The sequence below is a fragment of the Osmerus eperlanus genome, chromosome 18 (assembly GCF_963692335.1).
Source record: "Osmerus eperlanus chromosome 18, fOsmEpe2.1, whole genome shotgun sequence".
NCBI lineage: Eukaryota > Metazoa > Chordata > Actinopteri > Osmeriformes > Osmeridae > Osmerus > Osmerus eperlanus.
In genome coordinates this window covers 4276650-4289070 of record NC_085035.1, presented here as the reverse complement: position 1 = coordinate 4289070, position 12421 = coordinate 4276650, and the positions used below count along the sequence as shown (strand labels likewise).

Genomic DNA, 12421 nt, shown 5'->3' with positions numbered 1-12421 from the left:
ACAAAAATGTTGATAGGTGTATGATTCAGAAGCATTTCTTTCCAGATTTGCAGATCAGTAGCCTATTTGTGATTTGATATAATTAAAATAAATGACTCATTATCCCTTTATTCAATTTACACGGCATCTGTGTATTACATGAGTCTTACCAAAAAAAGATAAATACATAGCCTAGAAGATAGAAGATTGACCATTGTAGATTCTCCTAAAGAGGTTGTCGACTATTCTAGTACTGCCCCTAGTGGCCGTTTTCAGAAGCTAAAACCGGCAAGTGGAACCTATTTATTTTCTCATATATTTATTAACAAATGATGGGGTTCATTCTATTGGGGTAGGTTAAATTATATGGAGGCCATTCGAATATGCGTTGAAATACCCAATGTTTTTAAATTCACGTGCACTGGTTGGTGCGAAAAGGAGGAGGAGCTCTGACCGTTCCCGTTAAAAATGACTGTCGACAGCCACTCCCGAAGTTATAAACACAACATCGGGTGGAAGGGACACCCAAATTACGACAGGGACACAAACTGATTGAACCACGAATTTATTTGCAAATAACAACAGCAATTTCGGTAAGAACGGCTTATGATTATTATCGAAAGAAGATGAGGTCTTTCACAATTTGTCAGTCCCACCGCCTTGTTTAGCCTTAAATAACAGACGTTGTAGCTGCGTCCGTTATATAACTAACAGCTGTTGCTATAATGTAAAATGTAACATATTCTCATTATATTTCCGAGTTTATATTGGTTCTCTTATATTTGTCATCGCTTAGGTAGGCTACACCATAGACATATATGTCTATGGGCTACACTACAGTAGGCCATGTCATTGTGCGCAGTTTTAATTTAATCAATAGCTTCGTCGAATTTCCGAACGAAATTGTCAGTGGAAATATAACTGTTTTGGTCAACCTATTATCCTTAACGATCGTCTTAATGTATTGAGTACCCACTACCATGTTATGTCTTAAACGAGGCTCGAACCAAGTAGGCTGCAGTTCGTTTCAGAGAGCGCTTTGAAAATCATAACAGCTAGCGCATCATTCTATCAACTGAATTTGACGTCTAAATAAGACAAATTCTATACCCATCTTCACTGAGCTACGACACCCATCCTCACTGAGCTACACCCATCATCACTGAGCTACATCCATCCTCACTGAGCTACCTTTAAAAATAAATGTGTCGATCTCTGGAATAAGCTATTTTCATTTATTCAGGAGTCAGGTGGCTGAGCGGTTAGGGAAGCGGGCTAGTAATCAGAAGGTTGCCAGTTCGATTCCCGTCCGAGCTAAATGACGTTGTGTCCTTGGGCAAGGCACTTCACCCTACTTGCCTCGGGGGGTATGTCCCTGTACTTACTGTAAGTCGCTCTGGATAAGAGCGTCTGCTAAATGACTAAATGTACATTTATTAAGGGAGCAGTGCTGTCACGGTTAAAATGGACATTTACAAAAGGAAATGTAGGCCTGTATTAAAAGGTCTTGTAACGGACGAGCCTCATTGTTTTTGTTTTTTCCAGGTCAGTGATGGGGAAGCTGTGTGTTTTCTTTTTCGTGTCTTTGACACTCATCGCTGTCCTGCATACTGACTCTACGTGGGCCAAGAGGAGCGGTAGCAGCAGTAGCGGCAAGAAAACCTCCAGCAGCAAGCCATCAAAATCTACAAACACTCAGTCAAATTACCCCAGACAGCCACAAACTCCCAACAGGAACCCCAACCCTTACCCTGCAGGTGGTAGTTATCCTGGGAAAGGGGGAACCAATCAAAATCCTAACCAGCAGTACCCTCCGGCAGGTGGCTACCCCGCGGCAGGTGGCTACCCCGCGGCAGGTGGCTACCCCGCGGCAGGTGGCTACCCAGCGGCAGGTGGCTACCCCGCGGCAGGTGGCTACCCAGCGGCAGGTGGCTACCCCAACCAGAATCCAGGAAGGGGAGGTTATCCTGCCGCTGGTGGTTATCCTGCCGCTGGCGGCTATCCTGCCGCTGGCGGCTATCCTGCCGCTGGTGGCTATCCCAACCAAAATCCAGGCAGAGGAGGATACCCTAACCAGTACCCAGCGGCAGGAGGCTACCCGGCCGCAGGAGGCTACCCCAACCAGTACCCTGCCGCCGGAGGAGGAGGAGGCTGGGGTCAGCCAGGTGGTTATCCGGGTGGAGGCTATGGAGGAGGATACCCCAACAGGAACCCTGATAGTAAGATTCTCAGCCCCCGCTATGGAGGAGGAGGAGGCTATGGAGGGGGTTATGGACAGGGTGGTGGTTATGGACAGGGTGGTGGTTATGGACAGGGTGGTGGTTATGGACAGGGTGGTTATGGACAGGGTGGCGGTTCACCCTTTTCACGCTCGGTTCAAGGCATGGGCTACAACCCCTCTCAGCAATCTCAGGGCTTTGCCAAGAAGGCTATGATGGCTGCTGGTGTCGGAGCCGTGGCAGGGATGGCAATCGGCTACGGGCTCGGCCGCTATCCCAAGCCACACTTCAACTTCCGTAACCCCGAGGAGGAGCAATATTACAACAACTACATGTACCGCCGTTACGGCTCGAAATCCACCGACGAAAACGACTTTGGACGCGATTACGTCTTCAACCCCCCGGCGGAGGCGCAGACCTATGTCAGCTTTATGGACACCTGCATGAAGAGGACGGACCTTTTTAAGAAACAGGACGGCGGCGCACAGGTTACCCCTAGCAACCAGGGCATACAGAAGATTAACCCTCAGGGTGACGGAGACAACAGCCCAAACCTGACTGAGACGACCAAGCCTCCGACCCCGGCCCCGGCTTCCAGTGACCAGGGTGGGGCGGCGCCAGAGGATGAGGATGATATCGTCGGGATCGAGGAGATCGGCTACCCAGCCTTGGTGGAGCAAATGAAGGCGCGGCGTTGTGTGGAGTTCTACATGAACTACTCGGAAAGATTCCTGCAGAAACAGGCGGCGCAGCGCATTAGCGAACCCCAGCCCAGCCGTAGCAATCCTCTCAGCCAAGGGCTCATTCAGCAGATCACGATCCTCATCACGGTCCTGAGCAGTACCCTCCTCTTGCACTAAAACCAGGACACGCATGCACAAAGCCATCGAGGATATCTACGTGTCCTACACTAACTTCATCACCGGGTTGATCGATGAGGATGGGTTACACACGAAAGTAGAAAGGGACAGGGCCAGGCCTCTCAGCCAAAGAATGAGGTCATTCGTTAACTGTCACACATTTCAACGTTTAGGGACAGTGAGACATTGAAGGAGTCAGGGCGTCACTTCATTTAGCCTAGCCTTTATGAGGTTTTTGATATCTTTTTAACTCTCTCTTGACCCCATGACATCGTAGTACTATTGTAAAGTTTGCACTAATTCAATTTTTAGTTGGTTCTCTTATTGTAGGTACAGTTTATTTTTTAGTATTTAATGTCTTCATATTTTGGCATCCAGTTGTGGTAGAGCAGCTTGAATCCCAGTACTTTTAAGAAAACACTGTATTTATATTTATATGACATAATAATAGGTCCATGCAAATGCATGATAACATACTGTATACTTTGTGCATTGATAGTATCTGTATTAAATCCTGTTGACACTAATATAATCCTTTCCATTGCAAGTTTGTTCATTGACTGTAAACGAAACATACCTGTTATGTAATCAGGCAAACGCTAAACAGTATTACGCAAACATAATATACTAATATACAACTATCATTGTAGTAATGTACGATTTCACGGAAACATCTTAATTATAGCCATCTGGTAAGCGGCAATGTATGAACTCTTTAGGGGCAGATCTCTGCAATTGAACTGTATCTGTGTCTTGTGGTCTCCTGTCATGTTCATGGTGGTCGGTTTTGTAAACACTTTCTCATGGAAAGAAGTGTGCTTTTTCTCACTGTCCTCCGTTTGTAATCGTCTCCCTTCGTCTCCACTGCACTCCAGATGTCTTGCCCTGCTTTCCTTATCTGAAGTGCACTTATTTCACTTTTAAGGATCAATATTCGATTAAATAGAAATGTTTTTCTCAAGCATGTACCAGTTGACATGACATCGGCTGTAATTTAGAAATAAGATGTCTTTTTATTGCTCTTTAGAATGTATTCCTCCAATACTGCTATGACTTTGGTATGCTTAAAGTCTTGAAGGTCAAATATGAGTGGTTTTGTTCTTTTTTCTGGTTGCTGTGAAAAGACCCTATATATATATATCAGCCTAGTCACACAAAACAACACATTCAAGGCACATTCTAGGTAATCACATTGTTGCTAGGTAACTAGTTGCTTCAAGGGAAAATGGTAGTGAGCAATTCTTACCAGGACATTTCACAATAAGAAGGGGTGTCTATAGTTACTACGCTTGTTAAAAGCATTGCACTCGCTATTAAATAACAGGATGCCATATTCAGTCTGTAGTTTTATTGTATGATGCATACAAAGACCCTGTACAGGCGTTTATTTTCAGACATATTTCAAACTATTTCCAATCAACAGGCATCTTTGTAAACTGAAGTTCTTGAAACCCAGTGCGTGATAGTGTCCATCAACAGTATTTGTATGACTTTCCTTGCCTCCAGTCATACTAAGATGAATACAAAGACCCTGTACAGGCATCTATTTTTCTGACATATTTCAAACTATTTCCTGTCATCAACAAAGGCATCTTTGAAAACTGAAGTTCTTGAAACCCAGTGTGTGATAGTGTCCATCAACAGTAATTCTATTACTTTTCTTGCCTCCAGTCACACTAAGATGAATACAAAGACCCTGTACAGGCATTTATTTTTCAAACATATTTCAAACTATTTCCCGTCATCAACAAAGGCATCTTTGTAAATTGAAGTTCCTCAAACCCAGTGCGTTACAGTGTCCACCAACATTTGAGGACTTTCCTTGCCTACACAGTTACACTAAGATGAATGTTCTTTAACAGTAACATCCACAGCAAAGGAGATGCACATGAGCAATGCACTATTCCTGTTAGCTCTTTCCACCCATTAAAGTAAAGGCAGCTGAACATTACCCAGGCCTCTCCCCCTCTATAATCACACATCATCACACACATTCACGATAACATAACCCAACCACACCCTGCTAATGAGGTCCCAGAGGTTTACAACAGTACCAGTGGGGCTTCAGATGGTGCTATTATCCAATTAAGAATCCTGATACCCAAGAACGGCAAGACCGATCGGTTCTAAGTAACCTTTTATTTCCGAATCAGGCCACTCGGAAGCGGGAATCAGCCGAGTTTCCCTCAGAACGGGGTGTGACTAGATAGCCCTCGTCCAGCCGCCTAGACAGAGAAGCAGCGCAGATCCCAGCGTGGCGACAACGTTGCTCTTGGGTGCAGGATCGGAAGCACTTCTGTACAGGCGCCAGTCAGACTGGTTGTGAAAGCCCTGGCCCTCAGGGTAGTAGTCATCGGAGTCAGTACCATAGCCACGCCCGTAACCATGTCCTGGCCTACCGAGGGATCCCAGCCCGTAGCCAATGGCAGCTCCTCCCAGGGCTCCGGCCGCGGCGGCGCCGGCCAGCTTCAACCCCTGCTTGGAGGAGCCACGGCTCTGGGAAGGGGGAGCTTTGCCTCCCAGACCCACACCCTTCCCTCGCCCCTTGAACCCGCCCCCACCCCCGCGTCTGGGCTGGACACCTGGGCATAAGGTCGCCACGATCAGCATCCACGTCCATAGGATGAAAAGCTTCTGCTGGCTAATCATGACTGGAGAGTCCTGCACAACAAAAATATGTTTTGTGTTATCTGCATTATTAGGTTAGCATTTCTGTTGATTTAAAAGATATGGACAGCTAAGAAAGAAAACAAATATCATAATCGAAGTATAGTATCAAGAAAAAGAGAGTGAATGAACAAGCCAGCATAGTTGTTTTGAATTGGGGTTGTTTTGAATCAGGCCAAAGGAAGCATGGTGGTGACAAGTATTACAGATCAGCCTAATTTACAATGGCTGATGAAACCAATTCAACAGGGGCAGTCAAGAGTCGACGATAATCTCTCCTATTCAGACTGGGATTATAGTCAATCACATGCCCTGTTGCCCTTCAAAACCACGCACGGAACACATCACGCGCCAACTCCAAAACAACAAAACGCATTGACTAGAATGTCAAATCTAGAACTTGCTGCATGCATCCACACCAGCAATGTGTGACACTGAATCCATTCGTCCAAACAAAATCAACAGGTTGGGATACGCATCTCCATCTAGCAAAGCACACACTGTTCTTGATGCCAAAATAGAATGCCTATAATTAGTACCCTTCTGAAATGATAACCTTCCTAGAATCAGTGATTTCCATGACTTAATACATGTACATATTTACTAGATAAATATGTCATCCACAGAACACAGTTTCTATGCCTCCAAATGATAACAACAAATGCAAAAAAGATTACAGTGAAAGTATAAATGCAGTGATGCCTTATTATTACCTACCTTATTACAGTCACAGAGAGGGAGACCTCTTCTGTTCAGGTCTGTCTTCGTTCAGTTAACAGCAGGTGGTTTCCAATGGTTACCACACTCAACTGTCACTTTTCTCGCAGCATCCAGTCATCAGCCTTATAGAGCCAATTGCTCCTCCCTACACAAATCATCCTAGCATTCCTATTGGCCCAAGACCCTTACAGTGGCTTGAATGATTTATGCTGATGGTAGTTTTGTTGTTCTCACCCATTTTGTCCTTTGCTTCCTGATTTTTCCATCATTACAATGTCTGCATTTATGTTTCATATGTCTATGCAATTCTAATCGTGTTTCCACAAAGCAGCTGGTGATCTTCACATCGCTATCACAGTTGACTGTTGCTCTACATTTTCTCACCAGAGTTCTCTCCCCCACACTCATCCTTGCAGTTGCCATGGTGACAAAGATCTATGTGCTGTTGCAAATAAGCTATATTAAAGGTGTGTGAAACACGAAACATTGCGTTTTACAGGCTAAAATGTGAACATATAAATACATTACATTTGTTATCTATTACATCTAATATTCTGCTGACAACCACACTACCAACCCCTTCTTGGCCGATTAATTATCTTTACTTAATGCATGCAGACAATGGTAGATTTATGCGCTTATTCTGTTACATCTATGAATGTTCGATATTCTTGAACCTAATCATGGTGAAAACAGTTGTTTGTGTGCCTTGCTGCACTTATGTTTCTGCACACTTCTTGTGTAACTGTCCACTATTTTATCCTAGGGAACTGGAACACCTAGTGGACATAAGAGATGGATCAGTTCACTGTGGTGTGCTTGGTTGAAAGTTCTTTCACAGATTTACTGTAAGTATCCCAGGAAATATGTACAAATAAAAATGTACAAACACTAATAACAAATTAAAAAACTTAATATTAATATATATATATACTGTATATATAAATGTAAATGTAATGTCCAGACAGCTTTAAATCTTGAGACATTGTCAAGGTGAGTGAGAAATGGTCTTGAGAACCGGCTGAGGGCATGGGAAGACTTGGGAATGGCTGGGCATGTATGGAGTTGAATCCTTGCAAAGACATTGATATTGATAATACAGTAACCACCATAAACCGATTTTTATTAAGAACACAAATCTGTATGCAGAATTGTCATATGGCTACTCACAGAGGGAATACAGGTCATATATATAACAAGACACACACATATATCATGTCATGGTCAGGCTTTTGTCATTTAGTGGGTTGATCTCAGATGGACAAGGTTCAGATAATCCTATGCCCTGGCATGTTTCTCCACCAACAAACAAACGCGACTTCTCCTCCAGATTCAGTTTGGGAATCATGGATGCCTTCAGTCTCTACATCAGGAGAGAGGGAGTGCATTTGTAACACAACGGAAAGATTCTTATCCGGTCTTATCCACCGATATCAAAGTCAATCTTTCTATGTATTTGATTGTTTACTTTTGAAATGTAAAAAAGGAAATCCTTCAATGAAATTTGGTTTCGCGAAGGATTGCTCTCCTTACACCCATGAATGTTCCTTTCCTAGAGAGCAGCTCATGCACCGCTCCTACAGGGATCCACATCACGGACAGGAAAGTGATGATCCACGTCACACTCTCTGCCCATCCTGGGAAGCGGTAAGTCTTTCCATAACGAAGAGGAGCATGCTGAGCCATGCTCGTAACCAAGATAATCTGCCGATGGAGCAAATTGGTAAACAAGATATAATGAGATCGTGAATCAGCTGTGCTGTAGTGTAACAAAAGGTCAGCGATTGTGAGAACACGAGTATGTTCCATTTAGTAGGTACCTACCATAATCAACAGAGGCGACGCCACCAACCAGCAGGCCTTAAAAAAGATATTTGGGGGCTTACCCAGAATCCTCTTTACCATAACAGTAAGCCGTGGAACTCCTGCAAAATTGTTCAGAAGCAAATTGCTCAAGAACATGTGACCATCTAGATGAAGAGAGAGCAATTTTCACAAAGTCTATTCATGTGAATGCTTACCGAATATCCAACAGATGGCTATAACCTCACATAAAGAGATTAATAGGAGTGATATTCCGACAGCATAGTCAATCAGCTGGAAGATGTAGACTCCACCCTGTATAGATAGATAGAAAGCTAGATCAGTGCTTCCAACACTAAGTAATCACATACATGTACTGTACAGCCCATGACATTGAATGATGGCATCACGCAACAGAAAGTCAACCACAGATAAAGCTGAATGTGGGTATGCAGTACTTATACACACCTGCATAATGTAGGGTAGGCCAAGGAGACATGTAAAGATGCAGAGGGATAAAGCTACCAATTCCCTTTTCCTTAGCACGGACAGAATCTTAGGCCCAAAGGTGTCCATCGTGCAAGTCACCAAGAGCTCCATGTGTCCAAACTACAAAACAGCAGCAATCTAAGTCATTCAGATCAAGTGTTTGTCGATGTGTTTGTGTGTGTTTACATGTGTGTATGTTCTTGTACCTGACTATCCAGGCCCAAGCTCATCAGCATGAGGAAGAAGAAGAATGCCCACATTTGGGCCACAGGCATCGTGGAGAAGATCTCAGGGTAAACCACAAACACCAAACCAGGCCCTGGGACAAAAGCAAACATTACACCGAAGTCTTACATTGTAAAACTAAGAACAGAGTACCCCTACTTTAGTGTTTGCTTTCACATACACAACTGAAGAGGACTTAAGACATCACTTATGTTACATTGATTGGAATCAGTTCACACAAATCCAACCTTAAGACCTATCCTTTTTCTTTAGCATTCGAGTCTGCAATTGGGTAGGAATTTTTGTTTATGTTTGTCAAGTCCTAAATATATCTAGCTGGTTATATGTTTTGACTGTACAGCACTTTGGTCGACATAAGTTGTTTTTAAATGTGCTTTATAAATAAATTTGACTTGACTTTCAATCTAACTTGCCAATTACCTCCAACTGCCAGTTTTTCCACGTCAAGTTGATGTACATGAGAAATGTATCCGATGCCAGAAAACATGACGAAACCTGCAAAAATACTGGTTGCAGAATTTGCCAAGGAGACGACAATTGCATCCCTGCGGAGGAACACAAAATATAATTACATTTGTTGTCTTCGTGATGACTAGGAGTTTGGGCAGTATCACTTAACAAAATCACATTCTATTCCATACCTGAGCATGTTGTTGTTGAATTTGTTATGGCTGGCCAAGGAAACCATGACACCCAGACCCACCCCAATAGAGTAGAAGACCTGAGCAGTGGCATCAATCCAGACCTGTTTGAACAACCCAGGGTTAGTGAGCTAACAAAGACATTACATTTACATTTAGTCATTTAGCTGACGCTCTTATCCAGAGCGACTTACAGTAAATACAGGGACATTCTCCCCGAGGCAAGTAGGGTGAAGTGCCTTGCCCAAGGACACAACATAATTTGACACGGCCGGGAATCGAACTGGCAACCTTCAGATTACTAGGCCGATTCCCTAACCGGTCAGCCACTTGACTCCTTCCATTACTATGCAAACTTTGCACTTCTGCAAAGTCGTAACTTTAAGTGTTCTTCTCCACCCACTTGGACGTCGACCAGTTTGTGCCACTTAGGGGTCAAATAGAAGACGATGCCATCCACGGCTCCTGGCAGTCGGATGTTGTTGATCAGCAGCGCTAAGAGGACGATGTATGGAAACAATGTTGTGAAGTATACTACCTGTGTGGACATTCACAAAGAAATATTGGTGATGGACAGATCGTACAGAGACATAGAAGCTCACAAAGCATAGTATTAAAACTTGAACATGCTATTAGGGTATTTTCGAAAAGGCATGCAGTACTGCCAGTAGATGATATATCAGCACTACTCATCCTTTGAATTGTTTAAACTGTTACGACATGGATGTGAGTAATCTCTGGTTCTGACCTTGCCGGTGGATTTAACTCCTTTGAAGATGCAGAGATAGATGATGAGCCACACCAACAAAAGAACACCAAACAGTTCCCATCTCAAGCTGCCCACACGCTCTATTCCCTCAGTGATCTCCAGAAGCCTATGGCTGGATGGTCAAGTTAAAATCCTTTAGTGAAGTGTACAGAGAATATAACCGCATTGGCTCAATAAGACTGAGCCTGTGATTTGGGCTTACTCAAAGAACTGCTGTGTGGCTGACTGTAGGTGTGTGGAGTTCCCAATGGAACTAGAGCAGTTCTCCGGAACGTTCCACGTGTTGTTGCAGAGCTGCCAAGGCAGCGTAGCTCGAAATGAGTTGAAAAGGTAGTACAAGGCCCAGGTCAGGACGGTGTTGTTATAAGTGCATATGATGAAGGACAACACCACAGATGCCACCCCCACTCCTGCATGTAATAACAGAAAGGGTCAGATGGCTGAGCGGTTAGGGAATCGGGCGATGAATCAGAAGGTTCCTGGTTTGATTCCCGGCTGTGCAAATTGACGTTGTGTCCTTGGGAAAGACACTACTTGCCCCCTACTTGTCTCGGTGGGAATGTCCCGGTACTTACTGTAAGTCGCTCTGGATAAGAGCGTCTGTTAAATGACTCAATGTAATGTAGAATACATCTGACTTACCTTTATATTGTGATTCATTCTACTGTCGTATACCACATGCATCTGAAGATATTTGTCACAATTATGAGCATTTTCCTAATTTCTTGCAGAGGATAAAGAGCATGCCAATGTCTTCTGAAATGCTTTCAAATGTTTCCATACCTTTCATCAAAGGGCAGGCTTTATGCAAAGCTTGCACAGGGCCTGTTCTTGTATATTGGCCCAGAGTGAATTCCATGAACACCAATGGAACAACACAGAGACACATCACAGTGACGTATGGAATGAGAAAGGCTCCTGGAGGGGGGGGGGGGGGGGGGGGGGTACATTAAATATGTAAACATCGCTGGAAAACATTTACATGTCTCTTCAACTAAGTTAGACATTTTAGTTGGTGAGTGTTGAGTCATGACCTGTGTCCATCAGACATTTGGAAAGGTTTTATTCAGGGCCATAATCATAATATATAGCTACACATCCCCCCCAATATTCAAATCTGGTCAAAATGTCCCCCCCAATATATTGATATAAAAACATGAATAAAATATAAATGTGCTATGCTACGACATGCAACCACGCACGTTGTCCGAAATTATCATAAAAAATGTAATCATATTCATAAATAAACGTAAAGAAAATTCAGGGGGGGGACCCTCAGACCCCAGCAGATTTCGTCCCCGTCAATGTTGACTCCATGGCTACGGCCTTGGTTTTATTTCTCAGGGATTATTCTAAAAAATGGAAGTCATGCTAGTGGTAATGGACCGAACTTTTGGAAACACCCCTCGCTTTACTTTCACTACTTCCTTTCACTGCTGTGTGTTCCTGTTCCTGACCCCCATCGCCTATTCTTTACCCGTACCTGTGAAACCTGAACTAACCCCCGCCTGTTTCTGATCACGACTCTGGATTACTGGTCTAGTTCTGTAGAAACTGTTCATTCATTAAAAATTCTGTACTTGGATCAGACACTTGGTGTCTGTAATACATTACAAATATGTTGGTGGTTAGTGTCAAGGAACTGTCTCTAGGCTAAAGTTATCTACCTAGGCACAGTGCAATGAAAATGCAGTACAAGCAAATTGTTGACAGTTAAGATTTTGATGTATTTTTTCAACTTACCTCCACCACCCCTAAAGCACACATATGGAAATCTCCAGACATTTCCAAGTCCAACGGCATAGCCCACTGATGCTAGGATAAACTCGATTTGATTTGCCCATGTATCTCTTACTGTCAGTCCATTATCCACCAATTGCTTCATTCTTGAATCTATTGCACGATGTAGGCAATTGGATATTTATATTAAGCTTACTTGGCAATCTACACGATTTTACTGCTGCAGATCGGTCAAACTTGTGCAACTTTTAAGAGCAGGAGCAGGTTAGCTATGATGTGAGAACAGTG

The 12421-nt window shown here is 43.6% G+C and overlaps 2 protein-coding genes across 2 annotated transcripts; one reads left to right on the top strand and one right to left on the bottom strand.

The window, feature by feature from the left end:
* The first annotated feature begins 400 nt into the window (after window positions 1–400).
* LOC134038460 (RNA-binding protein FUS-like) lies at window positions 401–4142 on the top strand. Its single transcript, XM_062483828.1, has 2 exons — window positions 401–572; window positions 1525–4142. The coding sequence occupies exon 2, from the start codon at window positions 1532–1534 to the stop codon at window positions 3056–3058; it is 1527 nt and encodes a 508-aa protein (XP_062339812.1). The 5' UTR covers window positions 401–572; window positions 1525–1531; the 3' UTR covers window positions 3059–4142.
* A 1118-nt stretch (window positions 4143–5260) lies between these two features.
* Window positions 5261–12278, bottom strand: LOC134039074 (sodium- and chloride-dependent GABA transporter 1-like). Its single transcript, XM_062484823.1, has 14 exons — window positions 12137–12278; window positions 11177–11311; window positions 10596–10803; window positions 10373–10505; window positions 10028–10162; window positions 9625–9728; window positions 9404–9528; window positions 8944–9056; window positions 8717–8857; window positions 8467–8563; window positions 8270–8370; window positions 7979–8149; window positions 7760–7808; window positions 5261–5640 (listed from the first exon to the last, which is right to left on the bottom strand). Exons 1-14 carry the CDS (start codon window positions 12276–12278, stop codon window positions 5261–5263), a joined length of 2034 nt encoding a protein of 677 aa, XP_062340807.1.
* Between the last annotated feature and the right edge of the window lie 143 nt (window positions 12279–12421).